Below are 27,625 nucleotides of genomic sequence, written 5' to 3' on the forward strand. Positions count from 1 at the left end.
TCTTCTGTCATCGGACTAGATTCTCATTGGGCTATTCTATTCTCGTAGATATCGAGATATAGAGCCACAGAGATCTCCTGCCCATGGGGGGAAAAAAAAAAGAAAAGAAAGAAAAGAAAACATCACTGGTTTTCAAGAGAGGGAGGGGGGCCATGGAAGCTTGATCAGGACCGAATACTTTTATGCGGTATCGTGCTGCGGGTGAATGAATGCCGGAGAAGAGACAAAGATATCTAGGTGAACACATGCGAACCAGCACCGATTTCACCCCACCATTATTTGCCCAACAGCCTTAGCATCAGGTACTGATGGGGGAATGGCGCATCATGTCATATGTGAAGCCACAGAACAATCATCATCCTACATCGCTATCTCAATGATAGACATTCTTTTCCGCTTGGACATCATTCTCCAAGAATATCTCGATCTTGGGTGTCATTTTGGGTCCGATATCTTCCAAGGCTAGCGTGGCGAGGATAGCCATCCCACCGAACCCCACTGATGCCAAGGCCACCGTCCTACCCCACGAACTATCAGCATGGTGTTGTTGTTTGGTTTGCCGCCGGCGGGGAGGGAGAAGACGAGAATGGGGGGCTGTACATACCTGAGGCCTGCGACGTAGCTTTGTTGATATGCGGCAGCTGCCGCTTCGATGATGGCTGCGGTGGCACCTTGGACTTGTGCCACAGCTTCCGACCCGAGCGACAGGGCACCCAACACAGCCTCTGCAACTTTGGCCGAGCCGCCAGCGGCTTCAACGGCGGCGGGGACATCGGCTGCAGCATGCGACTTCTGAACGCTGGCCAGGATCGTCTGGAACACGCTGACCGCAATGGCGCCACCGGAAAGTCTTGCAACGCCGGCTAAGCCGCCAGCGATGCCGAGTTCGACTTGGTCGGCACCAAATTGGATGTAGGCGATGGAGAGATATTGAGCATAGCCGTACGCGGTCGCCGTGAGGAACGCAAATGCCACAGCGAGACCTTCCCTGTCCGGAGTGATGTAGGCCAGCAAGCCACCGAAGAGGGTCATTAACGTGATGGGAACCGTCATCTGCCATTTCCAGTGCTGAATATAAGTCCCGGCAAAGGAAAGGATCATGGCACCGGTGAAAATCCCGAACCCTTGGACCGTCGACATTAGCAATGTGACGTGAAACGGCGTGGTAGGCGTGGTGAAATAGGTCACAACCATGGTCGGCCACACGATGTTGGTGCCGTAGTAGAACATGGTCACGACAAAGCCGACGATGAACGGGGCGGTCAGCGTGCGACCTCTATTGTGGGTGAATAGGCGGGTCGGGGCGAGTGGTTGTTTCAAGGGAGCAAATGTTTCCCAGGCGCCGAACATCAACATCGACGCAAACCCCGAGACGAGAAGGCCAATAACCAGAGGGTCGTTGGAAGGTCGGACCTGGACGTAGACGATGCCCGTGAGAATCAGGGTCGTGGCCCCGGTAAATGTCGACATGCCGACATAGTCGAGTTGCCTGAGAGCCACGTGCCATGCGACGCCGCGCGGGTGCTTGGGAGGAAAGTAAAGGAGTGCGAGGACAATAAAGGATATAGCAATGCTAATCACTATGCCCCAATATCCCCAACGCCACTTTCCAGATAGTTAGTACGATTATTGTGACCGAGCGAGCGGCGTCTCGTTACTTACAGCGTCACCGTGTCTGATGGCGATTCGAGCCGTAGGCGGCCCGACAATGACGGAAAAGAGGACCATGGCATCGGCAATGACCACAGCCCAATGACGCCACTTGTTGGGAAGAAGTTCAGGTGCCGCGAACGCGGCCAGTTGACATTGGCATCCACCGAATCCCAACAAGACGTGTGCAGCAATGGTCTGGCCCAAGGATTTTGAGGTGCCGCCCAGGATGGCCCCAATGAAGACGAGAACGTTGCCCGCGAGGATGAAATATCGCCGGCCGAACAAGTCGCTGCATAATCGATTAGGAAAAACGAGACGCAACCGGGGGACAGGCGACGCGTTATCAACACACCTATTGGCACCACAGAGCATGAATGAGACAGTGCCAGCAAGAGGATAAACCGAATTGATCCAGGTACCGCTTGCGGGTGCCCCAAACTGAGTGGCGATTTGTATCTCAATGGTACTGAAGAATGGGACTGGCCAGAACGAAATCCCATAAGAGATAGCTAGAGTCTACAGGCAGGGTCAGCAAGTGTGTGTGTGTGCTGGAGAAGCCAAATGCTAGAACGTACTATCACGACGGCCCAGGTCTTCGCTGTCACAGCATAGTCGCCGTCTACCATTGGTGTATGCAAGGTGCTGTAGTCTGCGCCGTGGGACGACTGTAGTTCCACATCCTGAACCGACTGTATGGTGCCAACCTCATCGTGCTTCATGGAATAAGGCTTTTCGGAATTCTTGACCTCGTCCATGGGAGAACAACTGGTTCAATCAGCTTGAGCTATGGCAAGAGGGGAACGAAAGAGAGACCAAGGGCCAAGCAAAGTCAAGTGAAAGAAGGCGACGGCCAAGATCTTCTATTGAAGTTGACTCGGTGGGAGAATGGTATACAAAATCTTGTCTCTGGGGAATGCTCTGCCCAGGAATTCAAGGCCTCAGGTAGAGTCAATGTAAACGGGAAACTGGCATTACTGGACGGATATTCGTCTAGTTCCTATAGCGACACATGAATGGGAACCGTGAGGTCCATGCCGAATGGCTGGATATCTCAGACACCTCTCCGAGTCACGCATATTGAGGTGTCGCATTCATCCTGTCCGGCACTCGAACGCCGCAAGATGGATTTCATCTTTGTCCCGGGCCAGCTTTTGGATCCTGTAGTAGCCCCGTGTAGTAGTGCGATGCCAGACCCCGGAGCTGCCATCTAACGTCTCCCATGTGTGCCGGGTCTGAAGCCTCCTCCAACATAGGTGACTAAGTCGATCTGTCGGACAAGCTTCGCTTGGGAGCAAAAGAGGGTCATCCAAGCACCAAGTAAGTTGCTGTAATCACGTGAGAGCGATTGCCAAGGGCCAAGGCGGCACCAGGACTGCGCCATACCCAATAGTTATACCTCGTTTAGTCAGCCGACCCCGAGGGACCCGACTAGACTTGATGGTCTTCCTCTATTGAGCAACATCCGGGGCGGTTTTTCGGTCATCGATTCCCGATATGTTAACCTTTAGGTGGATCCTTATCTTACTATAGTTTTGCGTAGTAATAATCACAGGTCAACGTGGTCAAGAGTAATCAAGCCAACAAAATTATGGCGTACATTTCGCAGTCGAAGGCGTTTCAAGCCCTAATAGAGCCGAGGATACAGGACAAGGGCTTTTTTCCCAATGTCCCTCTTGTCACGCACGGAAAACCTCCCGTTAGCACGTAAAATGAAACTCCGTTTTGTTTTCATACAAACAGGTCCTGAAAATCATTCCATGAACCCATGGTCATCAGGGCTTCACAGTCCTCCAAAGCAAGCATGAATTGCCCGGGGTCCATCGTCGAGGTGGCGTCAGAAGATGACCAGTCCTGCTGCATGACCTGGCCGAGCAGCGCGACGGGGGGGCTTTCCACCACGGTATCATTCGTCGGTCGCCGCTGCAGGAGGGAAGCGTTGGCGTCTCGTAGAGCTTGGGAATCTTCCTTGGTGCTCAAAAGTTTACATCGTCGCATCAGGTACCGCAGTTGCTTGAGCACCGTCTTGGCGCTCATGTGGCAACACTGGATTTCTTCTAGAGCTGCAATGCACGTGGTCAGGGCGGACAGGCATTCGTTGGTGGCTTCTGAAGACTGCTCCGTGCGGAGGGCGATGAGAACCACGGCTGCCGAAGTGATGTTGTACATGGCCACCCCGACCAGCGTCATGGCGGACCCGTGAGATGCTCTGTAGTCGGCCAGAATGTGTCCGATCTGCAGGACGTGGTCGAGACAAATGGCTCGCGATTCTAGTGAGGTTGCAGTACTTTCGGCCTGGTTTGTACCGAATCTCGCGGAGGAACGGTGCAACAGGATCATTGCTCCGTGAAATTGCAGTTGGAGGACGTATACCGCAGGGGGACAGCCAGGGCTGTGTCTGAGACCTGGGTCGAGGCTTGATTCCCATTGAAGTAATTTTTCGCGAAGAGTTTTCAGCTGGCTGTAGGTGAATGACTGCTGGTTCAACGCATGGGAAATCTCCCCCACGATGGTGAACAGCGTCGCCCAGGCCATCAATACGGCGAGGTCTGACGAGGATGGAGAGGCCTTGTCGACGGGAGGGGAAAGTGGCGAGATGGTGACGTCGCCCAGATTGATGGCGCAGGGCCGTCCAAGATAGAGACCCCAGCCTCGGTCGTATGCAAAGCATCCCCAAAAGACCACTTTTCTGACTTCGAGATCCAAAGGAGATGAGCTGGTGGATTGGAACTCGGCATCATCCTTGTGCAGCCCGAGTTCAAAGATCAGACGAGAGGATCGTCCTGATTCCAGCCACCCCTTGGTATCTTGGCCGCGCCGAGAATATACGGCACTGAGCAGCTGAAGACTTTGAATGGTTGTCAACCCTACCTTGTTCTCGATTTCCTGTTCGGCCAACTCGGTAGCCTTTCTCAGCAAGTATGGTTTTGATCCTTCAGCGTCCTCGTCCCGACTGAGTGCCAGTGCTCTAATCTCGGGGACTTCGGAGAAAACGGCCGCATTGACCAGGATGGCGTAGAGGAGGGCTTTGCTGTAGTATCGCGAGCGGCCGGCCTGCATGTCCTGCAAGAACGCTTCACGGTGGACCACCTGAAGAACTTGGTGTTGGAAACGCCAGTACTGCTCCAAGAGGTGGTCACGAAGCACTGGCGAGATGTTTTCCTGGTCCTCCAGTTCGAGTCTTCCAGCATCATCCCACTTTAAGAAATTATAGGGCATCTTTTCGCTCGTGTGTAGGCTCGATGTAGGCCCGTAGTACCTGGCCAGACCACTCTCATCGGCACGAAAGTGGGGTTTTTCTGCACACAGTCTGGCAATAAGAGTATGGGGTGTCCTTTGGAAGTCGATAACACTTGTGGCCTGGGCCGAGTCGTTGTTCAACGCCGAGTCGATGTTCACGGCCGGGAGCGTAGCGGCGGTGTTGGGTGACCGGACTGAACTTGGAGGTGTCAAGTACAAGTTTCGTTCTGCCCTCGCCTCCGACTCTCGCAACTGCTTTTCCAGACTCTCAATTCTTCTTTCCAGCTCCCGGGTTCGTCGCTTGGACGACGGTCTCAGCCGCTCATCTTCATCGGGAACGATGCACGGTATCTCCAATCTTTCGCACTGATTGCAAGTCGAACTCTTTCGGTAGCATTTGATCTTTTTCTGTCGACAGCTCAGGCACGCCAGTGACCGAGCCACATCCTTTGTGCCTCCGCCGCCACGCCCATCTGCCTGGAGGTTGGCCGAGCTTTGGCGGCGCTTCTTGCCTTTGGGACTCGGCTGGTTGACGGGCGAAACCTCCAAGTTCATCGAGTGCGGCGAATCCACGTTGATTGCGGAGAGACTGATGAAACCATTCGCGGCATCAAATAATCCCGTCTGAGACATGGCTACAGCCACGACATGAATAGAACGTTGTTATGTCGAGACCAGAAAAGAGCAAATAGGTGAAACCCCAAGCGAGGAACCGTGTAAGGGTGGCGCAAGGGCTGGGTCGGTTGAAAGAGAGGAAAAAAAGATCCTGGAGAGGGGGGAAGAGGGATCACGACGACAACAAAGTCAAGCAAACATGGCTAGCAAGTGCCTAGCGAAGACCCTATACCGAGTTCCCTGCGACTCCGTCTCCATACCTAGACATCCACACACCCTAGTGCTTCCCCCACACTCCCAGCTGTTCTCTCTGGTGCGTGGGTGCCTAGACTACAAGTAAGTGTGGGGTGAACAGCCTCAACCTCGGTTCATAGCCTACGGCGTCCCAACCAAAAGATTAACTAGGGATGGTTGATAAGAAAAGCCCCTGCCACATCACTACACAGTACCGCCCCCTAGGCGATCGTGGAGGTTGGTCCTTCCCCCCAAGCACCCAAGTTGGGAGGGTAATAGTGATTGATCGGGCGCTGTTCTAGGTGCAAACAATTACCCCGCGCACCCAAGGGGTTTGCCGTTCCATTCACCCCTTTTCCCCGCGTTCGTAATTGTAAAAATACGGCCTGACCCGATAGCTTGGTTACCTAACTTCCTAGGTACTAGCAGGTGGATAACAAGGTTGGAAGCCGAGTCCACAGTGACTTTCTTCGGGGGTCGATTACCGAGACGATCAAAAAATGAACCAGTTGCGCGAGCGGCTTAGCGAGCAAAGGGCGAGCAAGGGCGAGGCTCGCCCCCCGTTACTGATTTATTTGAAAGGTTCTCGAAAAGCGGCAAAGCTGATTGGATCTATACTATTCCTTGTACCTCGTGCACTGGATGGTCGACCCTTGGAAACGAAACACCATGGTTCAACTCAACCGCCATCGCACAACCACTGCCCAGCCGAAACCCAGATACGGCCATCTATCTCAGATTGACCCTGTATTCGCAACCCTCAAAGACGCTCTCGACAAGAGATTCTCCGAGCTGTGGTCGCTGTCGCTGGACGATTTGAAGACTGCGTACCGAAATGCTCCTCCGGCGCTCCCAGAAGACGTCCCTGTGGCGGGAAAGGACTACCAAGTGTCAGATCAAGAGATGTCGACCAGAGACGGCGCAAAGATCGGCTTGCGGATCTACAGGCCCATGCAGAGCAGGGCAGGGGCCGTGTTGGTCTTGAAAGCGCATGGCGGGGGTAAATTTTGATATTTCCTTCTTTCCCCCCCTTGCTCTCTATGATATATATACCTTTTCGCTCATACTTGTGACTTGTATCCAAAGGCTGGGTCCTGGGGAGCCACCAGGTCGAAGAAGTCGAAAACCGCATGTTGGCTACTGCATATGGCGGCGGGGCCGTGGTCGTCAGTGTCGATTACCGAATGGCGCCGGAGTACCAGTTCCCCTACGCGGTCAACGACTGTTTTGATGCCTTGAAATGGGCAAGTTTGTGTCCCTCCCCCCCCCCCCCCCAGGTTTCCAAACTAGTGCATTAAATCTCTGACAACTCACAAGTGCAAGGCCAATGCCTCTGACTTGGGGATCGATCCAGAATCAATCATCGTCGCGGGAGGAAGTGCCGGAGGCAACATCGTAAGATAACGTGAACCCAACGGTGAAGAAGGATACTGAGGAAATGACTGTCTAAGGCAGCTGTCCTCGCCCTGATGGCCCGCGATCAAAACGAGTCTGGCATCATCGGACAGGTGTTGAACATCCCCGTCACCTGCCACCCAGACCTTTTTCCCCGAGACAAATACGAGTACGGCAGCTACGAACAAAACGACAGTGCCAGCGTCGTCGACGCGCCCAAGATGCACTGGTTCTGGGAACAGTACATGCCCGAGGTCGTCCCAGATGTGTATGCCAGCCCACTCTTGTCGAAGAGTCACGCTGGACTACCACCCGCTCGTGAGTCAATGCACTGCCAACCGACAAGAAATCATCCAGAATCTAACCACCCGCCTAAAAGTGATTCAAGTAGCTGGCCTCGATCCTCTCCGAGACGAAGGCCTAGCTTACGCAGAAGCACTCAAGGGTGCCGGTGTGCCTGTCACTCTGAAAGTATATCCCGGATTGCCGCACGGCTTTTACCTGGTTCCGACCCTGGAACAGACGCGAGAGTATTGGAAAAGCACGGTAGACTTTGTCAAGCATCTCGGCGCATCCGCCAGGATTTAAAGTTGTCAATGGCAAACCCTCCAGTAGGGCGGTTAACGTCAATTATCTGATAGAATCGATAGATGCCTCAGACCGTAAGCAATTCCTCAAGATTTCATCAATACAAGACCGTAACGGTAGTCGTTCTCTCCTAGAGTAGAGAGCCTGCAAAGCATGCAGAAGGCCATGTCTCTCGCATGTGAGAAGCATTTTGGCGTTTGATAAGCCACTCCTGGGACTTCCATACCCCCCCCCCCCCTTTTGACATATTTAGGGGATGTTTCAGATGCAGAGTTCAGGGCCAGTGTCTATCGTGATATTGACGTCTGAATGGACGTCTCCTACGCAAGCTTGAAAGCCTTGTACCCGGCAGCTGCCACTGCTTCGCACCTCCTCCGAAACTCTGGCGCAGACCCCATGTACCGGGCCACGATTCGCTTTTCCTTGCCTGCCACATTGCGATTGACGCCCGTCATCCACGAGTCAACCTTGGTACTCAAGAGATCTTTGCCCAGGTCATGAACATGGTCTGTCCATTCTTGCACCTTTTTCGGTCTGTCAGCGGAAAGGGTATGCAATACGTGAAGGACAAAAAACTTACTCCTTCGTCAGTGGCCTCGATGAGAGTGATGCCGTGAGCCCGACAGTACTCTATGCATTCTGCTATCCAGCCCACGGCAAATTCGATACTGCGAGGGATATTTCCATAAGCTTGATGGGGCCCCATCGACATGAACATGTTGGGGAAGTTCTTGACCGTCAGGCCCAGGAATGTCTTTGGGCCGTCTTTCCATTCGTCATAAAGTCGATGGTTATCAATGCCTCGAAAGTCGATGGCGTCAAATGCTCCAGTCACTGGTACTCAAACGCCTCCGGTCAGCTAAACTGGACGCCAAAGATTCGTCAGAAGCTGGATTGCACAACCACTCACCGGCATTAAAGCCTGTAGCATAGATGATCATGTCAAATTCGAACGTCTCTTGAGTGGTTTTGAGTCCGTTTTCTGTGATGCGCTCAATGGGAGTCTCGGTCAGATCCACGAGGCGCACGTTGGGCTGGTTATATGCTTCGTAGTAATTAGTCTCCATCGGGACTCTCCGTGTCCCAAATCCTAAGCCAGAGTCAGTCCCAGTCTTTCAACTCAGGTTCGATATTAATCAATTTCAGCAGATGGAAATATACATACCGTGGTTCTTAGGGACAAGTTTCTCCGCTGTCCAAGGGTCATGAACTCGTGCCCGGATCTTTTTCGCCACAAAAGCAGTGACAAGATCGTTGGCCTTCTCGTCGACGAGGATCTCCTTGTAGTTGGACAGCCACATGGGAAACCCTGGCGTCGCATACAACTTCTCCCAGAAGGCTTCGCGCTCTTCGGGAGTAGCATCCCATATTGAGTCGTAATTTGCATCGTGTAAAAAGCACGCTCTGGTCCGATTCAAAGTCTCCAACATTTCAGGGTATCGCTTTCGAATCGACGTCATTTCTTCTTCCTCGATTTTACTGTTGAGTAGTGGGATCGCCTGCATTTACGTTAGCCCACGAGTAATCGTCTCTGGGTGAGGCAAGTCTCCGTTACTTACCCAATTTGCTGTCCTTTGAAATACTGTCAAGCTCTTTGCCGTTTTAGCTATCACTGGTATGGCCTGTATGGCTGTGGCTCCAGTGCCTATAATCGCGCGGAACACACAGTCAGAACTTGTTCGAGTGGTGCATGACTAGCGGTCTTACCGATGATGCCCACCCTCTTGCCTTCGAAACTGACCTCTTCGTTGGGCCATCGAGAAGTGTGATACGCCGTCCCCTTGTAGTCTTGTACGCCAGGGATATTTGGCAAGGTTGGATTACTCAACACGCCGATGCAGGTAATGAGGTAGCGGGACGTGTATGCGTTTCCAGACGCGTCGGTGAGTCTCCAGAGGAGATTCCCTGAGTCCCAATGCGCTTTTTCGACGCGTGTTTCGAACTGCATGTTCTCCCATAACTCGAGCTTGTCGCACATGAACCTGATGTAGCGCTCGGTTTCGGCCTGTGGTGCGAAATGCTCCGTCCAGGTCCACTCGTCTAGCATCTCTTTGGAAAAGAAGAATGCGTACGAATAGGACTCGGAGTCGAAGCGACAGCCAGGATAGCGATCTAGATTTAGAGAAAGAGCTTGGAGTCAACGTAAGGCCGCTTTCAGCGAAGGACAGGCTGACTGACTCCAGTACCAAGTACCACCGACCGACGTGCCTGCCTCGAGGACTCTGTGCGTCAGATTCAACTGCTTCATTCGATGCGAAGCATAACATCCCGATAATCCAGCACCAATAATGAGGACATCATAATCCGGCTGTACTTGTTGAATGGAACCCATAATGCCAGGGACTATCACAACTGGTGTCGAAGGTGTACAAGCATCCACAAGGGTTTTCAAGTTGGTCAATCTCTTTTTTTCTGGCGATACTCAAAAGGACTTTCAGATGGGATGGCAGTTGAATAAGGCTTCAACACCCTGGTTTACGGAACACGCCACTGGGCACCCAACTGGCGTGTGAAGCCAAGGTTCGGGAATCGATCACCGTCGGGCAAGCCTGCTCTTATTAGTCTTCTCCGCACCCTTCTACATGTACTCCGTAGGAACAATATCACGGCCAGAGCGCGGGGGCCCCCGACCCCCAAAGCTAGTCAGACTATTGCCACTCATACCGAATGAGCCCCGAATCCAAGATGAACGAAGGCCGAGTGGCAGCTGGACAGATTTGCCCCGTCCTTGATTATGCTAGGACACTACCGCTGCGAACCCAACGCCTACAGTATTGTCTGTGGATGGATATTGAAGGCTCGGCTCTCTAATGATCTCTGTAGACATATTTTCTTCTACCAGGCACGGTATCTGAGGCAGGGATCCTGAAGTTCTCGTAACTAGTGGCGACGTTCGGAGGAATAGAATTCGCAAGTTATAGGCCCCTATGAGGCGGTTCACTGGAATTTCGCAAATAATGACGATTTTTGGATAGGATACTCTCCGTTAATCATCTTCTGAGGCGGTATATCCTCAATGGCTTGTGCTGAACTGCAGAACTTGGCTAGATCGAGGAACCTAGGCTTGACACACCAAATGCCATCATGTTGAAACTATTGACAGATCGATGTTATGGATATATATAGCGCTAGGTTGGAAAACCCCCTCCTCCCAACTACTCAGCCTCCTCGTTATCCCAGAACACAAAGGTACGAACCTCAACGCTAGTCCTTGGTTCTCCCTCTTCGTCCTGATTCGCAAGCGGGAAAGACGAGTGTACGGCGCATCGCGCGCGGCCATCCTTCTTGGAGTCAAAGATCTTAAACACCCACGCCTCCTCGGGAGTCATCTCGCTGGCAAAGTACCATTTCTGGTTGGGATTGTGCGCCATATTTGTAACCTCGTATCTCGCCGCCTTTTCCCCGTTGAGATTGTACTCGTACCGCTGCTTGTGACTCATGTTCTGAGACACGTTGGCGTACTCTCCTGCGCCCTTGGGGGGCAGGTTGGCGACAACGGTGCGGAAGTCCCTCTCATCCACGGTACGAAAGTCGCAAAAGGCCAGAGGATCGCGCGTGACCTTCTTGATAATGGGGGCCCAGACATTGACGATGGCCCATCGTTTCTTGACCACTTTGTCTGCTTCTTCCTCTGGAAGGTTGAGGTACAGAAGTTGTTCGGCACCGCGGTAAGATTGATCGACGTGGGCGAACCTCTGTCAAGAGAACTTTGTCAAAACACATTGTCCGTTTGTCAAACCTTGGGGAAGGATGGTGACTTACAGCCGGATTCGTGGCCGTGACGAAATCGGTATCAGCTTTGCCCTCCGAGGCCTTCAGTGACGCTTGAGTCGTATCACGCCGAGACAGATGTGAGATGACATGGACACGATCTCCTCCAGTCCTGTAGTGGGAGGGAGGCCCGAAATCAGTCGGGAACATAGCGTTGCTGATGGGTGACTTACACTTTCTTGACAAGTTCGACAATTTCCGGATAGTAGATCTGTTTGATATGTTCTTCGTCGGCGAATTCTTTCTCCTTGGACACATGGTCGACCAGCTCGAATCCAGCCGTGTCAAAGGTGAATTCGGAGCGTGCTGGACGCATGTCGTGAATGTACATTTCGTGTGGGACATGTTTCCTGCGTTTCTCAAACGCCGTTCCTGGGTAAGTTTGAACTATGCCTCCATCTTTCAGCTCCAGGTAGTAGTTGAGTGTCGTCGGCTCCTTTGGGAGGGTAAGGGTTTCGGTAGCCATGCCGACGAAGTGGTATTAGACCTTGAAGCCAAAAGCTATGAACTGATTCTAAAGCACAAGTATGTCCGCTGTTTGTGAAAAGTGGCGGTGGTGTTCCCTACTCTCAGCGAGTGCAGACGACAGTTTTTATACTTTCATGCTGCATTGACATTTCCTTGCCACTGGCCGAAAGGACGTGAAACAAACCACCTGGCGCCGAGACCTTCTCGGACTGCATGCTTTCTGTGTCTATTTCTGAGATGATCGTCTTGGTCGTCCAGTCGGTACATGCTCTTCTCCGCCTTAGAGGCAGTGGGACCTCCTCTTCTCGGTCATCGATGGCCGAACGACTCGCCCCCGGTATGACCTATACGTGAGGACCGACATGGTCATTCTTCAAAACAGACTTGCAGTCACAGGTACTGAATCCCGCCAGGAAGAATCTTCTGGTGCAAATGAAGGACAATCGCCAAATCATGCCACCACGCAGGATTGTTCTGCTATCTTCATCTGGGGGAAACGATGGACATTTTTGAAGCTCTGACCAATGCTTGGACCCTGTCAATTAGGTGAAACCGAGTGAACAACAGCAGGTCAGGCGCAGATTTGTATCCATATGCTCCAACACATTGTCTTGCCAACTACGAGGTGGTAGGGAAATCACCCTCTGTTCAGCTGAGGGGTACCGAGCCTCACGCGTGTTGAGGACTTTAGCAGTCGCCTTGCACTGGCCATGGTAGCAGAAGGAAGCCATGACGTGAGGAGTTGCGTAAGCTGCCTAAGAGTACTTCCTCTGGTGGAGTAAAGCTTTCGATGTCCTTCTCTGTCTAGTACAAAGTCGTCTCTAACGTCACTTGGAAATGCCAGCACCAAGACACCGTCGTGCCTCCACACTGTCACATTGTAATTTTCTGGATTGCAACACATATGGGAGAATTGGAATCCGGATCCACCATTAGTAGTGTGCTGCCCTGACTAGAGAGTCCATAAGCTCTGTAAGGCATGGATGATTCAATTGGGTTCGTCGTTCACCACAAGACGACATCTGCCGCAGTCAAAGGCATGTATACTGATTCATCAATGATACTGCGATCTCCTGCGTGTGATGGATATGAACTGCGTCACTTGGCGACAAAATGCTTTGATCTGCCGCGCACAAGGCATTGGACATGGTTGCGGGCATAATGAAAGCATCAAGGAAGTCGACCTCAGTATAATGCTCCCGACAAATAGCAGAGATTGACCATTCCATAGGCAACTCTAACACGGGAATCGCAAGCCGTGATAATATCATGAACATCCTTTTGTCTGAGTTAGACCCAGAGTTTTAGTCCGGCAAACGAGCGCCGGTCTCCCGTCCCGCGTCCCGAAGTTTGTGCTGGCCATTTAGTGACTTCGCAGGTTCAAAGTTTTGATGTTAGGTGCTCCTTTTGTGGTCAATCTCCAACCTAAGCATTTCTGGTGACAAGCAGAAATATGCGGGCTCTCCGATATCACGGAAACAGGGATATCAGGCTTGAAGATGTTCCAGAACCCGAGTGCAAACCCGGTTGGATTAAGCTGAAGAACGGGTTCACTGGTATCTGCGGAACTGGTTCGTTGATACTTGGTCATTCGCTTTGTATGCCACGAGTCCCTAGGCAAGCTGCTGATAATTGGCGATTGATTAGATCTCCATGAGTACACCACCGGGCCGTCTTGGGTCCCTACAACGCCACACAACTTGACGGGTGCCACCATGCCTTGCACCATAGGCCACGAGTTCTCTGGTACCATCGTAGAAGTTGGGGAGGGACCTTCGAATTTCAAAGTCGGGCAAAAGGTTGCCGTTGAGCCGTGTATATCAGATGGCACGTGTGAAGAATGCAAAGAGGGCTTCCCCGTCATGTGCGGTAATCTTGCTGTGGTTGGCTTCAGTGGCTGGGACGGCGGAGGCGGAATGGCCGAGTACGTCTGTCTACCACCCAAGAATATTCACATAGTTCCAGATAGTATGTCGCTTGAAGTGGCAGCTCTCGTCGAACCGCTTACTGTGCCATGGCGAGCCATCAAAGCCTCAGGTTTCAAGGCTGGCCAAAGTGCGCTGGTGCTTGGAGCAGGTTTGTTCATTCCTTGCAAAATGTTAGTATTGGATCTTCTGACCTTGTGCCCAGGTCCTATCGGCTTGATGACTATCCTCTGCCTCCAGGCGTTTGGTGCAGGCAAGATTCTCGTGTCTGATCCGGCCAAGGGACGCTTAGAACTTGCACAGAGTCTTGGGGCTGAACATGTTTTGGATCCGACCAGGGACGACGTGGGACTGATCAGTAAAGGCATTTGCGATGGCAGAGGACCGCACGTTGTGTTTGAATGCGCTGGCGTCCAAAGCTCATTGAACACCGCTTTTGCAGCAGTCCGAAAACGAGGAACGGTCTTAGGTCTTGCGCTATGGGAAAGCAAAGCCACGGTCGATCCTAATGAAATAGTCTTGGGGCAGATCAAATACGTGGGTATCCTCCCTTACGTTCCGGGTGACTTCCAGGAAGTCATCAACGCGATTGCCGCAGGCGAAATCCATCGGCCTGAGAGACTCATCTCGGCAAAGATACCGGTGGAGCATGTAGTGTCAAGAGGGTTTGAGCTTTTACTCAACGACAAAAGCAATGCTGTGAAAGTATTGGTAGAACCTCTTAGCAACAGCTCCAGTGTTGGAAATAAGCAGATATAGCTAGGTCAAACTTACATACTGGGATTCAGAGCGTAGCCACATCTCTGTCAATGAATCTGTCAGTACGAGGGCAATTCGAAAGCCGGGGCGCTATCAAAGCATCTTGCAGAATCTCAAAGTGTCCGCGAGGATATGATCCTCACTTGCTTTGCCAAGGCACGAACATGTACTCGGTACCGAGTACGAGGTAACTCACCACACCAAATGTAAGGCGTTAAAGAAAGGGGGGAGCTATCCCACAATTGGCTTAGCCGTATTTGTCTCTTGGCATCACTGAAATTTCAGATGTTGGTCATGTTTCCTGTTGGTCGAACAGCTCACAGTATTAATACTCTCAAACAGTACGAGACAGCTTTCTGTGGTCCCCAAGGAAAAGATGGAAGGCAGCGCATCTGACTCGCGTCCGGCAAAACGAGCCAAACTCGACATAGCCCAAACAGATGGCAGTTGTGACACCGCCTCAATGGCTCCGTCCGCTCAACCCGCTGGTGCTCCGGCCATTGTGCCCGGGAATCTAGTTTTGGACGACAGCGTAAAGGAACGTGAAGTAGGTATCACGGCCTTCGTCGACGGATCCAAAAGCCTTTTCCAAGGGATTCTCAAGAAGAGATATACAGATTTCTTGGTCAACGAGATCCTACCTGGCGGAACGGTGTTGCATCTTCGATCAATGAGTGCGAAAGGCCTACAGCCACATGGTTTGCATAATAACAGCTCAGAAGTCCCGGCGCCAAAAGATTCAAGGCATGTGGAGCACGAGGCAAATGCGTCGGAGCCATCTGCGCCGAAAGATGAGACGTTGAGAGAGGTGGAAAAGACAACAAATACGAGCACTTCAGATCCTGCTAGAGAGGAGGGCTCTGGCGTCCAAAATTCCGAAGTAATACTCTTTCATGGTTCCCTGGGTAGAGATTGTCCAGACTGACACGATACAGATTTCCGACGACGATCGCGCCAAATTAGTCGAGTATTTCAGCGAGGAGACTGTGGCACAGATCATCACCCTCTATGAGTCCATCCTGCGGAATCCGGGGAAGAAATCTCGGGACTATTCCACAGTTCGGACACCATTCACCTCAGACCGCAGCGTGCGGTGGAAAATTCATCAGGACATCCGCCGCATCTTTCAGAGCAAGATCGACTCTAGCACAGATAACGAGGGCATATTGGTTCTCACTGCGGCATCGTCATCAGCCAACAAGAATCGTAATCGCGACTGGTCAAAATCTAACGAAAAGTCCTCACGCCCGGGAAAGTTAAGTTGGATAGATCGTGGGGGGGAATACGTCTATTTCACTCTTTACAAAGAAAACAAGGATACGCTTGAAGTCATATCTTACCTGACCAAGCAACTCAAGACAAACAACAAGACGTTTCAATTCGCGGGCACGAAAGATCGGCGTGCTGTGACCGTACAGAGAGTCAGTGCGTACCGTATCGAGGCAGAGCGGTTGGCTGCGTTGAACCGTTCCCTACGATATGCGGCCGTTGGAGATTTTGAGTACCAAAAACACGGGCTCGAACTTGGCGATTTAACTGGGAACGAATTTGTGGTCACCTTGAGAGACTGCCAACTTGTTGAGTTAGCCTCCGGAACGAGCACCGCTGAAGAGAAAGCCGCCGCCGAAACCTATCTGTCACAGGCGCTTCAACATCTTCACGAATATGGCTTCCTGAATTACTATGGGCTGCAGCGGTTCGGGACTTTTGCCACACGCACTGATGTTGTCGGACTGAAGATTCTAAAGGAAGACTTCAAGGGTGCGTGCGATGCTATTCTGGAATTTTCGGCCGTGGCACTGAAAGCCTCACAAACCCAAGACTCGGGTGTCCTTGTGAGCCAGGATGACCGTTCTCGCGCTGAGGGGATCAATATCTGGCGAACAACCGGCAGGATCAATGATGCGCTTGACAAGATCCCGCGCAAATTCTCCGCCGAGACAGCATTAATCCGACACCTGGGCAAGCGGCCGCAGGACTATTTGGGTGCTCTCCTTGCAATCCAGCGCAACCTCAGACTCATGTATGTCCATGCATATCAGTCTTTTGTGTGGAATCTCGCAGTAGGGGAACGATGGCGGTTGTTTGGCGGCAAGGTCGTGGAAGGCGATCTCGTGCTGGTGTCCGAGCACAAGGAGAGGCAAGCCGACGAGGCACCATCAAAAGAAACGGTGGATGCTGATGGGGAAATTGTCGTTGAGCCGTCAGGCGATGACCGCGCCTACGACGTGGACGACAGGTTCGAACGAGCCCGCGCACTCACCGCTGCCGAAGCCGAGAGTGGCCAGTACTCCATTTTTGACATTGTCCTCCCCCTGCCCGGCTTCGATGTCGTCTACCCGGCCAACGCGAGCGGCGAATGGTACAAGACCTTCATGGCCAGTGAAGCCGGTGGCGGGCTTGACCCGTACGGTATGCGGAGAAAGCAAAAGGACTTTAGTCTGAGCGGCGGGTACCGCAAGATGGTGGCGCGGATCGGGGAGACGTTCGAAGTCGGCGTCCACGAGTACGGCGACGGCGACGGAGACAAGCAGTTTGTGGAGACGGACATGGAGCGGCTTAGACGGGAAAAAGCGAACGCAATCGACACTGTTGGAGAGAACGGTTCATCCTCAAAGGCCGCTGACGGCGTCGCGTTGGAGGAGGCACCTCAACCACTACTGCACGGAGCGAGCACGGCGGCTGCAAACGTCGACGCGAATAGTACGAACGGTGCCGAAATCACTGCTCCCAGCCACCCACAGCGCGTGAAATTGGCAGCAGTGCTCAAATTCCAGCTTGGCTCGAGCCAGTACGCGACCATGGCGCTGAGAGAGCTGTCCAAGGGTGGAATTCAAGCTTACAAGGCCGAGTTTTCGGGCGGCAGGTGAATGAAACGTACTTGCGTTATGTCCTGTAGGTACTAAAGGTACAGGACCCGGCAGAACTGAAAAGTGGGAGATAGCACGTCCCAAAAAAAGAATGATGATTTTTTGTTATCAAGATCAACCACAGATTGTGGGTGGAGAAACCAGGATATCGGCTCAGGACGACCAAACGAGTAATACGAATCTCGTGACACAGGGCAAGGCAATGCCGGCAGATTAATGAATCCACGCGTTCCAAAACTTGGTAGCCCTGTTCACTTGATAGACGGACATGTCTTGTGGCCAAAAAAAAGCCATGGGATTCTCAGGTCAGCATCAGCCTGGATGTACACAGGTATGTGAGGTATGCGCGTTGCACCGTCTCCCCCTTCTCTTGCTATGTATATAGTGACCAAGTATATCGATCGAGGCTCAACCGGACCACTCAGACCAGGTCAAACCAACCCCAAACCTGAGTCCTTCCCATGCAAACATACATTCCGAGCAGTATGTAGCAGTATATCACGACTCCTACTTTGTTCTGCTCTTCTCTGCTCTGCTGTGCTGTGCCAACTCACCCCAACCCACCTACCTACTCTCTCGCTCTAGCTCCTGTATATTCTCCCTCATCTCACTTTCGGTGGGTAGATTGACGACGGTGAGGTAGAGAATATTCTTGTGCAGCACGCGCCGAATCACCCCTTTCCTGCGCCGGGGCAACCTGCCCATTTCGGCGTTGCGCACGTCCGTCTCGCTGAGCTCGTAGCCGCGGCGGCGCGTCTGGCGCTGGGCCCGACGACCGCGGCGCTTGGCTTTCGGGTCAAAGTGGCCGCCGGTGAGGAGGCCGAGGATGGTGCCCGAGTTGGCTGGGTGGTTGGGGTCGGAGAACCGCGAGGCGAATTTCTTCTCCGGAGGGGGCATGACGAGTCGGCTGTCAGGGTGCATGCCCGCGTACGAGGCCTGGGCGCGCCGGTCGAGGTAGCTGGCGAGAAAGCCCGAGGAGGAGTGCATCTTGTCCTTTGTGCTCTCGGGGAGGAGGCTTTCGGTGGTGCCCGAAGTACCCCCCGCACTGTCGAGCGCGGCTTGAGCGGCGGCGTCGAGGGCAGGGTAGACGAGGGGTGCAGATTCCGGGAGGGAAAGCTCACCCCGACTGACGCCCGAAGTCAGGCGGATCTTGGCGAGCGCTTGCTTGAGGTCCGAGTCGGGGATCGAGGTCGCCTTGACGAGAGCCTGGTCGGTGCTGGACTTGAGGCCCAGGTTCGTCAAGTCCATGCCAATCACAGGATCGTGCGGGTTGTCGGGCTTGAAGGTCATGATCATGCAGTATAGGCCGCGCGGTTTGAAGAGCGATTCGTTGATCTGGTCGAGGTACGTGTTGCGCCGGTAGCGCGACTGGAGCTCTTTGCCGGTGCCGCTGGCGACCTGGATCGCAATGGAAACGGCCATCGTGATTGGATTCGGCACTAGCCCGACGGCGAAGCATGCCAGGTTGATCACGTCGAAGACTGGACTGGCCTTGGAGGCTACGTCCAGGTCGTTGATGAAATCGATAAACGTCTTTTGGTCTATACCCGCGCATTCGCCCAGGAGCGGTGCATACGCCCGAACGAACCCTCGGGATTTGTCCTTGGGTCGACGTTGCGGGAGGATGACTGGACACGGAAGCTTGGTGAATTGTCGGGCGGGGGCCGGAACGATCTTGTGTTGGTGCAAAAAGGCTCTGGCAACCTCTTCTTCTGATAGAGGGCTCGTAGCTGCTGCTTCATCGTATGTAGGAGGCGGTTGGTTAAGCTCCTCGGCTACTTCATCGAGGGCCCATTCTGCTGTATCATTGTCCAAGTCTGAACTGCTGATGCTCGAGGAATCGTCGTCCTTATCGTTATGGGCGGGAGCGTGAGATTTCTTGTCTTCAGACTGGCCAGACTGGGCGCCAGACTCGAATCCAGACTGAGAGCTTTCCCCCACCTCGTTTTCGCCTAGAGGGTTGGGAGAAACCCCGCGCTCCCTGGCGGCCTTCTTCTCCTTGTGGTCGGCGATAGCCTCTGAGGCTGCTCCAATGCCTGCGCCGATTCCTTTGACGAGTCTGCTAATGATAGGCATGATTGAGAGATTCTGTGGCGAGAGCGGGGCTCACTCTGCAAGGCAGAACATAAGAATTGCGATATGCACCACGAAAATGTGAAGAAGACGTTGGAATTTTGTCCTTCCTGTTTGTTGTATCTTCTGTCTTTCTGAATTCGATTTTGCTGAACTTTGACAGGTATATATCTACTCAGAGATAGGGTATGCAGCTGAAAAGAAAAGCGTAGGCAACCACCAATTTTGTGCCATTTGAGGCTAGGAGCGCGAAGATAAAGCTGGTAGTATTCAACACTGCCCCGCGCCAGAATCCAAAATCACACATCGCGACATGGTCCAGAAAAGGAAATTCCAATCGAAGGAGGAATTGGCAAAGTGGGACAGTAAAAGCTTAGCTTTGAGGCTAATTAGTAATTGCGGAATAAGCCTCGGGGGCCCTGGGGTTCCTGGGGGCCTTAGAAATGGACGGACGAGACGGCGATAGGGGTGTCCCTAGGATGCAACATTGTTTGGATTGGTGAGAGTGTTCTGCAGCATAACGGGCGTCCGAGCCGAGAGTGAGGGAGCATGACCACCGCCGTGTCACCCTAGATCGGAAACCATCAATACGAAGTCGCCTGGTTCTTGAGAGTAAGCCACAGAGGTACCACTTGTCTGCCAACGCCTTCCTTTGCTTGTTGTTTGCTTCCAGCAAGGAAAGCTACACAAACCATCGGCTTGGGGCCTTGCTCTCGGAAACGGCTGCGCAGTGTGACCATCTCATAGCGAGCCTGCCGTAACGCCGTGAGCGCAGCACCGCAGTAGGATATGCGGCTCAGTCGGGTTCAGAACCAGGTCTGTACAACACATTCGATGAGTCCGAATCTCCCAACAGGCGGTCTGTCAATCTCAGAAACTTCTGCTCGAGGGGACGACTCTGACACCCGCTTAGTCAATTCTGATACGCAAGAGACGTATGTGTTTGGCATGGGATATTGCAAAGGTCGTGGGTGGACTTGCAGGTAGGTATTCGCTCAGAGGTGAACACGTTACAAAAGAAGATCAACTTCCATCCTATCGCACAGCAGAACAAGCCTAGCAATCTGGATGTTCATATGACTCTTGGTGCAAATCACAATGATGTAGCTTGGGTTACCTGGGGAACTGGTAGGTTTGGGAGGAAAAACTTGATAATAACATATCGAAACGTGGTCAGGTCGCAAGCTGACTTGATCTGAAACCGTTGATCTCTGATCGATAATGCTCTATAAACCATGGAGTAGAGGGGCGGACTCAAGTCAAATTGCATGATCCTTGTCCTTGTCAGGCTCGTAGTCCTGGGATAATCCTACCAGCAGATCCTTGTGAGTCAGATCTTACCTTCCTTGCCCTGAATATCGCTTGTTGCAAACCTTTCGTGTGTAATTGCCAGCTTCAATCATTGACGCTTAGGCGAGAGATCTTCCACGTTGTTTCACCCAAGAAAAACTTGATCTCTGGCTGAGCTGAAAGCGGCAGCTCAATATTGGGTCAGATGACACCACTGGCTAGGTAACGTGTTCGCGTGGAAGCAGATCGTCTACTCCGTACCTAAATTGGAACCTTATTCTTGTTGTCATAATTCGAAGGGCTTGAACAGACGCACTCTTTGCCAGAGCTGGGTCGGAATCTTCGAGATTAATTTAATGCAATTAATCGAAAAGACCGCAAAGTGGTATCGTGCATGATGCCGCCCCCATCAGCAGCAGCAACAAGCAGAAGAACTGATTTCTCACGTCTGTTATCTCACACAATCGGTTGTCGGGATTGCCCATACAAAATGGTGCCTGTGCCTGTCCTGTCACCTTGGTGTAAAGTCGGCCGATCACGTCTTCTCGGTGGCAATCAACATCGGAAATGCATGTGATCCGGCATACACAACTCCATGGAGCCACAGAGCTTTCAGGGAACCCCAGGCAGTGCCCCGCAGTGGTTCGCAGGGGTTCTTTGTACAGTACGGGGCATCTCCCAAGAACTCTGAGCACATTGAGGCAAAACAGACGAGGATGAGAAAGGTTGTCAGTAGAAAAGGGACGATAACGGCGATTTCATTGTTCCACAATTCATTGCTCTGGATAGTTAAATCTTCTGGAGCGAGAGTGGTGTCTTTGTGCCGCTGCAGCTGCAATGTTGACAGCGGTTCCCCGCAAGTTCACGGACTGCGGAAAGATCTGGAGCCAGTGGCAGAACTCAAATAATTTGTTGAGTTGCTGGATCAAGACAAGCACCGGCTTCGCCCTCGAAAAAATTTCCGCCCGCGGAGGAGAGAATCGTTAGAAAAGATTCGTGCGGACAAATCGGTTGGCCAGGAGCCATTTGTGCCTGATTGTTGCATGAAAGAAGACACAAGGGTCCTGAACAACATAATAATTGCTCCGGCTCAAGGGCATCATACCAGGCTCTCCTTTTGCATGGTTCTCACGTGAGACACATCGAGTAAATGCTCAAATGTGAGGAGGCCATCTGTTCGAGTTGGACAAGCAAGAAAAAGACCAAGGAGACCACATTATCGGCAGAATAGACACATGGTTGTTGGGTAAGCCGTTAAAAATCAAAGTTTGAGTCATGCGGAGACCTGGCATGTCAAAAGCACGGTGGTGGTCACGGCGCAGGAGGACTTCTGCTTGCTCGTCGGAAGAGCTGATTTGCTCGTGGCGTGGACTTGAAACATGCATTCTGCAGGCCTCTCCGGAGGACGAATGCATGCATCATGGCTCGGTGCCGATTTATTGCATGTGAGAGGGAAATATGTAGGCGGCTTCCATGTGCATGTGTCTTAGTGTAATCGATCTAGACTATGAGATAAAGAGTGGCGACTGGCCAGATAGATTATCAGGGTCCTTGCTCCGTCTGTTTTATCTTTGCTGTTCAGCTGAAAAGACCACCATGCTGTAAAATGGACCCGGACGACGACCCATGTTTTACGAGTATTCGTTGTATTGATACCTATGAGGTGACAGCGTGTGGATGCGTTGGTGTCAAGATCCCTACCTCGAGTGAATCTTCCCTTACCAATGGCTGCAGGTAGGCAGGACTTCGGCAAGAAAAAGCCTCCAGAGAACCAACCAGCGACGATTCCAAGGCTAGCCCAAGTGACGCAACATCAGAATGGATCTAGTTTGAAGTGGGCACGGGCTTGCTGCTTGGATTTCATGTGCGTTGGGATCCATTCTCTGGGGCCGTGTGAGGCGACGTTACTCCGTACAAGGGGCAGGGCCAAGCCCAAGGGAAAAACAGTGATGGGCATCATCGTACAAGGTTTTCGGTGTTCTGGCCTCGTATGACCCTATACATGTCAGGAATGTGTTCGACGGGTCCCTGCACGTTGTTGCAACTGCATGCCTGTTTGGCACAAGTGTGATTTCTTCTTCCCTGCCCTAGTGATCCTGAATGTCCATCCCATCTCTTTTCAACGAGCAATCTGGACGATGAGGCAGCGAAGGGCGGGAGCGATCTGTAGGTGTGATAGCTGCGGGGCTCTACTTAACCCGAGAGAGCCTGGTGGGCGCCTCTAAAGGTGATCAGCATCGAACTTGTTTCGGTTGTTCGGTTCCTCAACCTATGGGTGTGTGCCCAGGAACTTCCCCATATGCGCGCGCAAGGTACTCGCTACGGAGAACAGGTCCTCCTACTCCGTGGCAGCACCAACTACTACTTGACCGAGGTGTCCCTGTGTCGAGGACGTTCGATGCTGAAAGTTCTAGGGAAAATTAATAGAGGACTGCAAATGTTGATCGAACCATAAATCACCTCGTTAGGGAAAAGTTGATATTCAAGGCTCTCCTTCCCACTGGAATTGTCGGATCGATTCGAGAGTCAGTCTTACCACTTTGACTCTCCGTCTTCCGGCGTTTGTCCATATCGGAACTTGTGGAGAGAGAGATTGGAATTTGTGCGGTCTGTGTGTCTGCGTCATGCTCACAAAGAAATACAAGTCGTGGGTCCAGGCATCTCCGCGTGATCGCTAAGGACAGTGCAGTAGCTAAGGACCACGATATATTTAATAACAGGCCAGTGCTCCGTAGGTACAACCAGGGTGGTCAGTCGATGAGAGTCCGTGGCTTGTTGGACGCGGTTCATGACCGCCAGCCAGAGCAAATGGACGGAGGCAAGAGTCCTGTGATGGGTGTCAGCATTGAGTTGTTTACGAGCGCGCGTTGAGCGTGCTCTGATGTCTCTCTCTGGAGCGAACCCTAATCTGAAACACATGAGAGGACGAAATGCTCAGAGTCATTGGACGCGGTCTGAAAGGGGTAGTGGTGAGGTGCCAATGGTACAGAAAAAGGAGTAATTTCTGTATTATTATTATGCATAATACAGGTAGGGTCAGACGCGAGATATAGGGAGGGTGCATTCCAGGGAACACGCCGGGCTATGGGGTGGGCCAGATTCATGACAGTTATGTACTACCCACGCGTAGGTAGGTATGGCTGCCAGGCGCAGTGGGAGCCCTGATGCTACTAGGTAGATGCCTAGCACGTCACTAACCTTAACTGTACCCAGGGCACCCACAGGCCTCGAGCATCAACCACCTGGGGCATCACGCATCAAGCATCAAGCATCAGGACGCGTATCCCACTCCCCTTGGTACTCCCTTTTACGAGTAGTGGTCGTGGTAGTGCGCTGGACACGATCGGGAACTAGCCAACTAGCCAACCCGCCTAAAAAGAAACTCCCGCCTTTTGGGCCTGTCTCCTGAATGGTGCTTGGGCCATTTTGTGCCAAACTGCGGTTGAACCTCTCCTTCCCTCTTTTATCGTCCACTTCCAATTCATCACCAACACCACTTCCCGCCATCATCCATCCCCCCTCTTCTATATCCATCCAATCGACACAATCTCTTCGTTATTGTCGTCGTTGTTATCACTTGCTCTTTCCTCTTCTCCTCCTCTTTGCATTTCATCCCATCCACGGCCGCCTTCGCTTAACGCTCTTGTCCTCGCGCCGCAGCTGTCTACCTTCGTTTCTTGAGCTACCAGGTTTCCCCTGCGAAGCTTTCTGTCTCCTGTGAAGACGACTTTCTTCAGGCCCTTCGTTTTTTCTTGTTCGACGTTCGACTCTTACCGTCACGTACATAATCTACCTTCGTTCAATTCCTGCTCAGTCTAGGGCCTCCTTGGAAACCCGGCAGCAAAACCCCCATCTATCAGGGGGCTTGAACAGATCCACGCTCTGACCCTGGCATGTCGAGACGTGGTGCCATATTTTAAGAGAGAAGAGAATAACCATACCCCAATGTGCGTGCTTCTAAGTTACGCGGTTTGTCGAGTTCGGGCCAACCTGAAAATTGGCTCTCAGGAAATACTGACTTTGGCTATCCGCAGTTGAATTCCTCGAGGAAAGACTCTCCTTTAACCGGCCCCCAAAATTGAAACAAGATTGCACTACCACGACCTGGCTCATACCAGGCAACTTGTGCTTGAACACAGCCAAAACAGAAGATGGCTGCTTTGGTCCAAACACTTCCTCCCCAAACAACGACGGTTACAATGCTAGGTCGCCCCTCGTCTTCTGGGGGGTATCCTTCTCAGGCTTCGCAAGGACAGACCAGAAGCCACCAACCGAGCCGATATAACATGCCTGCCACTGGGTATAGAGGCATGCCAGCTAGTGGTCCCATTGCCCCTTACGCCTTCACGTCCACACCGCAATTGGCCACCAGCAATCTCAACGCCAATCCCAATGCTCGCCCATTCGCTCTAAATACCGGGCGCTCGATTTCTTCCCCAAAAGCCCCTCAGCCAATTCCGTCACCTTCCTCGCAACCTTCCTCTCCGAATAGTCCTACACATGTCGATGCTGGAAATCGTCCTCTGTCGCTGGGACTACCCCCTATACCCTCTGGCTCTTTCATGGGTCCTCCATCGACAACTGCGCCGAAACCTTCGCCAGATCGTTATCGAAGAAATGTGCGACGAAGTGACCCAGAGAACGGATCAAACCGTATTCCTGCAGGCTCTACTCTGCCATCGGGCTCTGGAATGGCGGCAGTCGGCTCTCTTTACAATCATCCTACTCAGTCCAATAGTACACCGTCTCTGCATTCCCAGCAGTCTTACCGAAGCTCACAGCAAGGCACTAGCCTTCAGCCTAAGAGCTCCAGTGCTGATGATCTCCAATTGGTTCGGCCCCAGCCCGCAGAGCTGGCTGCAAGGTATCGGAGACGTAGTTTCGGCAGCATCGAGACGGCAGGTCTGAACCATGCTTCTGATAACCAAGAAACCGTCTCTCCTCACCCAAAGGCGTTCCTCGATTCGTCCTCTGGTCAAGGAGGTGCTTTACTCTCGCCTCAGCGACCCAGTCATCACAGACACACCTCGAGTTCTGACAGCGTGACATCCTCGGTGTCTGCTCGTTCCTCCCGACCCGGTTCCGTAAGTTTTCTTCTTTTCTGCTGTGAGAAATCCTTACTTACATTCATACAGTCTCGAGCAGAACAGCCATCCGTGGCCACCCCTCCTGGCCCCGTTTCCTCCTCTTCCTCTAGGCAAGAATCGAGACCTGCTGGACCGCCTCGTCTTGGAGATTCGAGCATTCGCCAGCCATCTCCATTATCCCGACCTGTAAACATTCTCCCTGACAACGCCGACGAAGGACGTTCAGCGGTTGCAACCTCAATTGCTCCACCAGCGTACGCTTCACATAGTCTGGCTGTCGAACAACTCGCTGCAGTGAACAATAAGGAAATGAAGAAGCCCAAGTCGAAATTGCGGAGGGCATTTTCGTTTGGTAGCGCGGCAGAACTTAGAAAGGCAACTGCACAGCACAATCTTGAGAGGAGTGTTGCGAACAATCAGACACAATCCAAGAGAAATTCGAGATACCAGGATGAGCTGGAGCCTGAACAAGCGCGTATTGCTGAAAAGCAAGAAGCCGCTGGACTGGGTGAAAGCATTTATTCTGGTCAGGGCAACTTCTTTACTGGTTCGACTGACAATTTGTCCATCTCTTCGACTGCTTCTTCGGCTTCGGTTATGCTCCGTAAAATGGGGAGGGGAGTCAAGAAGGGCACTCGATCTCTCGTGGGCTTGTTCCGGCCAAAATCTGTTGTGGGTGTACCTGCAGCCGATGCGCCAGTCAATACAGCGACGATAGCCCAAGTGTCAATGGTCACAGTCGAAGCAGAGAGAGAGAATGTCAACGTCAACGCGAATCCTCACGAGCAGGCTAGAGGAGGTACTGGCTTCCCCAAACTGGAGCGCAATTCCATCGATACCAAACTTTCCTTTGATAGTGGTACCGTATCCAGTGATACACGATCACGGCGAAGCATTGTTGGTGGAGAGAAAGAGCGTGCTGAGGTCCTAGCCGCTGTAAAGAAAGGCATCCTCAAGCGGACGGATTCAAATCAACCATCCCCGAAGGTCAAGCCACAGGACTTGAAGGCTCCCGATTTTAACTTGCCGCAAATTCCTCATATGAACGACTCACCTAAATCCAGTGCTCCTAGCACACCTGCCGATGAACCACCACGATCCGGTCATCGTCGAACCGACTCCATCACCATCGAAAGCAGCGACCATGACGACTATTTTACTTCCATGACTAGACTTGGCAGCTTAGACTCGAAGAATACACCAGTGACCCCGCAGGGTCTAATTCGCAACATTTCATTCAGCCCACGAATTCAGTTTTATGATACCTGGCCTAGTGGAGAATACGATCGACGGGGTGAGATAGCAACTTGCAATCGATTGACTCCGATGCTAGCACAGCAAATCAAAGAGGAGCTCAATACCTTCAAGATGGTGCGCCACATGCCTTGCTCTGAGATTGAAACACTGCTAACGTGTTACAGGAAATGGAGGTTCACGAGTCATCCAAAGTCTACACGCATTTCTTTTAGTGCGCACGAGTCACACCAACGGGCGATCTTAGACATATCACACTGTTCACCGAGTTGACACTTGAGCAAAAAGTGATCACTGAGACAAGTCACCAAGAACACTAACGATTCCTACGACCCTTGCAGTACATTTGCAGCAAAGCATTGTTTCTGTTGCTTGTTAACAGCACGAAACTGTTCGTCGGGGGCCT

General features: G+C 52.3%; 9 protein-coding genes across 9 annotated transcripts; 4 read left to right on the plus strand and 5 right to left on the minus strand.

The window, feature by feature from the left end:
* Positions 1–373: 373 nt before the first annotated feature.
* Positions 374–2,408, minus strand: Z517_00245 (uncharacterized protein; the record flags this gene model as incomplete). Its single annotated transcript, XM_013433211.1, has 5 exons — positions 374–518; positions 605–1,605; positions 1,663–1,942; positions 2,006–2,169; positions 2,229–2,408. 5 exons carry the CDS (start codon positions 2,406–2,408, stop codon positions 374–376), a joined length of 1,770 nt encoding a protein of 589 aa, XP_013288665.1.
* Positions 2,409–3,381: 973 nt separating this feature from the next.
* Z517_00246 (uncharacterized protein) lies at positions 3,382–5,523 on the minus strand (the record flags this gene model as incomplete). Its single annotated transcript, XM_013433212.1, has 1 exon — positions 3,382–5,523. The coding sequence occupies one exon, from the start codon at positions 5,521–5,523 to the stop codon at positions 3,382–3,384; it is 2,142 nt and encodes a 713-aa protein (XP_013288666.1).
* Positions 5,524–6,408: 885 nt separating this feature from the next.
* Z517_00247 (uncharacterized protein) lies at positions 6,409–7,722 on the plus strand (the record flags this gene model as incomplete). Its single annotated transcript, XM_013433213.1, has 5 exons — positions 6,409–6,739; positions 6,826–7,016; positions 7,057–7,134; positions 7,191–7,452; positions 7,514–7,722. The coding sequence occupies 5 exons, from the start codon at positions 6,409–6,411 to the stop codon at positions 7,720–7,722; spliced, it is 1,071 nt and encodes a 356-aa protein (XP_013288667.1).
* Positions 7,723–8,042: 320 nt separating this feature from the next.
* On the minus strand, positions 8,043–10,054 carry Z517_00248 (uncharacterized protein; the record flags this gene model as incomplete). The annotated part of the gene is made up of 7 exons (XM_013433214.1): positions 8,043–8,246; positions 8,303–8,556; positions 8,633–8,812; positions 8,888–9,221; positions 9,282–9,367; positions 9,430–9,834; positions 9,901–10,054. 7 exons carry the CDS (start codon positions 10,052–10,054, stop codon positions 8,043–8,045), a joined length of 1,617 nt encoding a protein of 538 aa, XP_013288668.1.
* Positions 10,055–10,877: 823 nt separating this feature from the next.
* Z517_00249 (uncharacterized protein) lies at positions 10,878–11,959 on the minus strand (the record flags this gene model as incomplete). Its single annotated transcript, XM_013433215.1, has 3 exons — positions 10,878–11,417; positions 11,485–11,605; positions 11,667–11,959. The coding sequence occupies 3 exons, from the start codon at positions 11,957–11,959 to the stop codon at positions 10,878–10,880; spliced, it is 954 nt and encodes a 317-aa protein (XP_013288669.1).
* Positions 11,960–13,414: 1,455 nt separating this feature from the next.
* Z517_00250 (uncharacterized protein) lies at positions 13,415–14,645 on the plus strand (the record flags this gene model as incomplete). Its single annotated transcript, XM_013433216.1, has 3 exons — positions 13,415–13,532; positions 13,609–14,037; positions 14,092–14,645. The coding sequence occupies 3 exons, from the start codon at positions 13,415–13,417 to the stop codon at positions 14,643–14,645; spliced, it is 1,101 nt and encodes a 366-aa protein (XP_013288670.1).
* A 376-nt stretch (positions 14,646–15,021) lies between these two features.
* Positions 15,022–17,515, plus strand: Z517_00251 (uncharacterized protein; the record flags this gene model as incomplete). Its single annotated transcript, XM_013433217.1, has 2 exons — positions 15,022–15,525; positions 15,581–17,515. The coding sequence occupies 2 exons, from the start codon at positions 15,022–15,024 to the stop codon at positions 17,513–17,515; spliced, it is 2,439 nt and encodes an 812-aa protein (XP_013288671.1).
* Positions 17,516–18,079: 564 nt separating this feature from the next.
* Z517_00252 (uncharacterized protein) lies at positions 18,080–19,591 on the minus strand (the record flags this gene model as incomplete). Its single annotated transcript, XM_013433218.1, has 1 exon — positions 18,080–19,591. One exon carries the CDS (start codon positions 19,589–19,591, stop codon positions 18,080–18,082), a length of 1,512 nt encoding a protein of 503 aa, XP_013288672.1.
* A 5,438-nt stretch (positions 19,592–25,029) lies between these two features.
* Positions 25,030–27,434, plus strand: Z517_00253 (uncharacterized protein; the record flags this gene model as incomplete). Its single annotated transcript, XM_013433219.1, has 3 exons — positions 25,030–25,962; positions 26,014–27,336; positions 27,387–27,434. The coding sequence occupies 3 exons, from the start codon at positions 25,030–25,032 to the stop codon at positions 27,432–27,434; spliced, it is 2,304 nt and encodes a 767-aa protein (XP_013288673.1).
* Between the last annotated feature and the right edge of the window lie 191 nt (positions 27,435–27,625).

This window comes from Fonsecaea pedrosoi, assembly GCF_000835455.1.
Source record: "Fonsecaea pedrosoi CBS 271.37 unplaced genomic scaffold supercont1.1, whole genome shotgun sequence".
Taxonomy (NCBI): domain Eukaryota; kingdom Fungi; phylum Ascomycota; class Eurotiomycetes; order Chaetothyriales; family Herpotrichiellaceae; genus Fonsecaea; species Fonsecaea pedrosoi.